Here is a 4,763-nt window from a genome sequence, read left to right as displayed (position 1 = left end):
AATGACATGAAACTATGAAGTTCGATCCCTAGCCGTGTGATACCAAAGACGTATAAAATGGTACTAGCAGCTTCCTCACTTCGCGCTCAGCATTAGGAATGGTCAGACCGATGTCAGTATAATGTGACTGGGTGGAGTATCATATCACATATCTACGGCATGATATTCCAGTGAGGTAGTACCATTTAGCTGGACATTGTGCTCACTGTTACAAGCAGCCAGGCTTATTTATATGACTGAAAGATTGTTGACCCGAGAACACACACATTCACACTAGTACGCACGCAATGTGCTTTAACTTTACTTGATGAATTATGGAAGACATCACATATATTTTTCCTTTATGTTACGAAGCTGCGCCTGCGAGATGCATGCCAAGAACAAATCTGTACTTGTAACAAGTCAACGCATAAACTTGCTCAGGATAATATATCCTAGTGAGAGTGAGAGAAAATATGAACACCAACGTAAGGTATCGTGATTTTATTGCTTGCACTATTATTTGGTCATATGGAACCAACTCATAGGCCCACATTGTAATGTTTCCGGTCATGGGCCTTTTCTAACATTTAAACTTTTGATGCCACCTACTCAGAATGAAAGAACTATCCAAGAACTATCGAAAACCTGCAGGCAATGTACATGTTGACCATCACTTTTGGACACCTTTTTTCTCTTTGAACTCGGTTACCCCTAGTCCGGTAGTATTTTTTTATTATTTTTCATGACAATGCTCTAATTGTAAAACATGCATATTTCTCACACAAAATGCGTCACTCCATATTATTTTAGCCACTAATCATTTATTACAGTTTTATTTTATGAAATAAGCTAGTTTTTAAACACACCCAACATATTTTACACCAGTGGGAGATCACTTTACATGGTAATATACACCGCGGAATACCATATACTTTTTTAACCAATCAGTGATCTCGTTGGTTCTTACCTTCTAACAACATATTAGACAGATTAAATTTACATCTTTCACTAAGCAAAATTTCGAGTTGCCCACCTGCGAATTTGATTTGTTTAATGCAAGCTAAAAATTCATTATTCTTCTTATTATTATTATTATTATTATACAAAATTTATATAGCGCCTTTTCATGATAAACGCGTTCAAAGGCGCTTTACATATAGCAAAGGCAGCCACACAGGACGCAAAATTCATCCTCTACTAGTACAGACACAGAGCGATCTGACCAGAGGAACAGAGTAAGACAAAGCCTCCAGAACAGATAGAGAGAACTATTAAGATACAGACGTGTCCGGCAAACTTAACCAAGCTCTTTGCGAATAGACAGTCTGGTTCTTTAACGTGCCCAGCGTATAGCACCGATACACGCGAAACCGTCTTTCCTGGGAAGAACCAGTACAGGCCTCTAAGTTAGGTGGGAGACACTCAAGAACATCTCAGAAATTTCCAGTGCATGGGCGGGATTCGAACCCCGTACCTCTGGATTGAAAGTCAAGCGTGTTACCACTGGCCCACCTAACAATATTTTGATATATATGTAAAACATAATGTTAACAGAAAATGTGAGTCATGAGATTCAAAACACATGTCTTGTTTTTCAATCGTAAAATTTTTATAAGATAATTTTATTTGCGTTACCAAGCATCGATACATGCATATACTTTGATGATATCCTCTTTTCAACGTTTCTATCAAATATGAAAAGATACTCGTGCAATATCCCCTCTATATGGAAATTTGAACTAAGCTCGGGTTCATATTAAGCACATACAAAGACAACAAGCGGTGTAAGCTATAAATGATATCACGTTGGATATATATAAAATTTCTGTTATATATTATCATTGTAACATAAAATAAGCAGAACAAATTTGTTGAACTAAATATTTCTAGCGAGGCATGCATAATATATATCAGGTTAGAATGCTGAAGCGAATTTTTTAAAAAAAATTAGTTTCCGATTTAAGCAGAACTTTTTTACAGTTAATATAAATAATACTCACTGTCAATGGATACAGGAGTTGCAAAACGTATATTAATAAGTGAAAATGTTTCAATCTATTTTATTGCTATCGTTACAAAATATCATTCAATTACGTAGGGGCTTATATAATAATTTGTGATTGAAAGGACGATCATTTTAAGTTATTGTTCAATTTTAACTAGCGCCAAAAAATATTATACTGGACTGAGTGGGACAAACATTTGTTTTGACTGAATTTTGTCCACGAAATGCATATAATATTCATAGGTTATTGACCTTCTTTCGAGAAATATTCACGATTTCTGCAGTGGGAATATTGCGCGACTTCTGGAGGCAATATTAATTCGTTTACGGACGAGTGAATACTTCTCGATGCAAAGCTAATTAAAACTGGCAATACTGACATAAACAATCATGACGCACATTAAAATCATATCACGCACCCGACATGAAATTCAGATATCAACATGTAAAATATTGACGTTTCCAACTCTGTTATAAATTAACTGACAATAAAAACGAGTTTATGACAAAACATACTATCTATAGTTTTAATACATTATCTAATAAATGTAAGTACACGTATAAGTTAATAATGAACTTCCGTCAGTCATACACATTATCCTTTTCGGCGAACCTTCATTTCCGTGGTCTTCATAGGAGAATAATGTCCTTTCCATGAACTCCAGACAGGACCTTTGGCGTAGTCGGTGTTGCCGTAATCGCCATTTAGATTTGAAGAATGACAGTCAGTGTACCACCAAGCACCGTGAAATGTCACCGCACAGTTCCTTCCGCTGTCGATGTCGTTGTCTTTGTCGTAGGTAGAAAATTTGATTCCATTTTGTCCCGTAAGACAATCACCGGCAGTACCACTATAGCCCTTGACAAACAGCTTGTAACCAGACTCGGCATTACCAACAGAAAATTCACGATACTGAGCATAAGCCGTTTCCCCATCAGTACTAGTAAGGTCAACACGAAGTTCGTATTTACCTTGATTCGTGATTAAATGTATATTTCGATTTCCAAGCCAGAAGTTCTCGTTGAGTTTACCAAAGCCGGTTTCATACTCATCCCAAGTCCTATAAAAGCTACTGTTAGAAACTCTCCTTTGTATAACAGTCCATCCGCCAGCTGATGTGTCCATATCGCATCTAGCTGAAATTCCTCCTGCTCGCTGATATGGGTATATGGTGTAAATTCCAGTACTTAGGTTACCGTCGTTTCGAATATCTTCACAGTCAATTGGTTTTGCTTTAAGTTGTTCCATAAACATGTTAGAAATGTTAGCAATCAATTTTCTACTAAATTCTGCTAAGTCTCCTTTCGTGGCATAATCTTTTTCATCCGAATGACATTTGCGATCTTGTTCCTCGATACGTTTTGATATGTTAGCATACACTTCGTCAATGTATTCTTTCGTAACACATTGACTATCAGATTCTTCACTGTTGTCAGTCTCAATTTTAACAAGCGGGATGTAAATATTACTTGCACGTTTAGCAAGAACAGTTCCAAAAATAGCTGCCACGAAGAAGATTCTAAAATCCATACTTCACTAAGTCTTTTTAATACAAGTTTAATGTATCTCTTTAAAGTTTTTTTTATTGAGAGTTACGAATTTGTATAAGTGCAGTAACGAATTTGCATAACTTGCCGAACAAAACTTAGTAACTTCATGCTCATGTTTATAGGATGGCACAGATAAAAGGTGTACAAGATGAAGATACAAAGAAAGATAAAAATGACGTTAAACCAATAGACAATAGAACAACACACGCAGAAAATAGACGTATCTGGCTTATGATCGGGTGTTTGTTACAAAACTGAAATACCATTCGTCACTAGATTTTAATCTCAAATAGTCAAATGTTTTATTATATTCAAAATGATCTAAACATTCCCTGTACAGGTATTACAAACAGTTTTTCTTTCCTTGTATGAGGAGGCTATCCGCTAAATATTAGTCAGTTTTTTTTGAAACGGTACCAGTATATCAAGAGGTCACATATATATAGCGTTGATGTCTCTGAAATACAGTCGAGGGGCGTACATGTTATAATTATGATATATTTCATTTGTATCATAGCAATTCAAAATCCTGCTTTGATTTTAAATTTGCCACATAATAGAATCAATCAGTACCTCAGTTTAAATTCCCAGAATATGTAATTTATAGATTTAACTTGAGGTACCTTTTTAAATTTAATGTTCAAAATATGCATTGTTAAATAAGCTGTGCAGATTGATTTACATGGAGGCTAATGTGACTTTTAAGAAAAAGTGCAGATATTTAGAGACTAAGTACGTGCAATCTTACTTACAATAATAACAGTGTTTCTGACCCAATGTTCTCTTTGGGCATCATACTCCACAATATATTTACTGGATTCCTTGTATATATATTTTCCTTGATGTTTGGTATAAACATTCTTTTAGACTCTTGAATGAAAACCAAAACTTATTCGTTGCAGCTGACAGCAGCGCAAATCGACGTAAATACCAATGTGTGCTTATAGCCAACTGAATCTTGGTTTACAATGTCAGTTAATTTGCACTAAAGTTTGTGTATATCTCAGGTACACTGCGGGTTCCAGTTACAGCACCGCTTTGTTTTAACACCGCTTTGTTTTAAGGTTAAGCTCAACCCCTTTAGATATACTCTGTTCAGTTTAAAGTATTGCGACAGAGTGCTAGAAAGTGCAAAGACAACACACAAGGCAGGCTATGATAAAACTATTGATTGTATGGAATGATTCTCAAAACGAAATGTATTTTTAAATCTTCAGATCACTTT

At 35.5% G+C, this 4,763-nt stretch overlaps 1 protein-coding gene across 1 annotated transcript; it reads right to left on the bottom strand.

The window, feature by feature from the left end:
- Nucleotides 1-468: 468 nt before the first annotated feature.
- Nucleotides 469-3,664, bottom strand: LOC123536633 (microfibril-associated glycoprotein 4-like). Its single transcript, XM_045319962.2, has one exon. The coding sequence runs from the start codon at nt 3,516-3,518 to the stop codon at nt 2,583-2,585; it is 936 nt and encodes a 311-aa protein (XP_045175897.2). The 5' UTR covers nt 3,519-3,664; the 3' UTR covers nt 469-2,582.
- Between the last annotated feature and the right edge of the window lie 1,099 nt (nt 3,665-4,763).

The sequence above is a fragment of the Mercenaria mercenaria genome, chromosome 17, assembly GCF_021730395.1.
Source record: "Mercenaria mercenaria strain notata chromosome 17, MADL_Memer_1, whole genome shotgun sequence".
Classification (NCBI taxonomy): Eukaryota; Metazoa; Mollusca; class Bivalvia; order Venerida; family Veneridae; genus Mercenaria; species Mercenaria mercenaria.
This window is presented reverse-complemented; position numbering and strand designations above follow the sequence as displayed.

Coding starts and splice junctions, on each gene's coding strand:
- LOC123536633 (XM_045319962.2), bottom strand. CDS start 3,518: ATGGATTTTAGAATCTTCTTCGTGGCAGCTATTTTTGGAACTGTTCTT.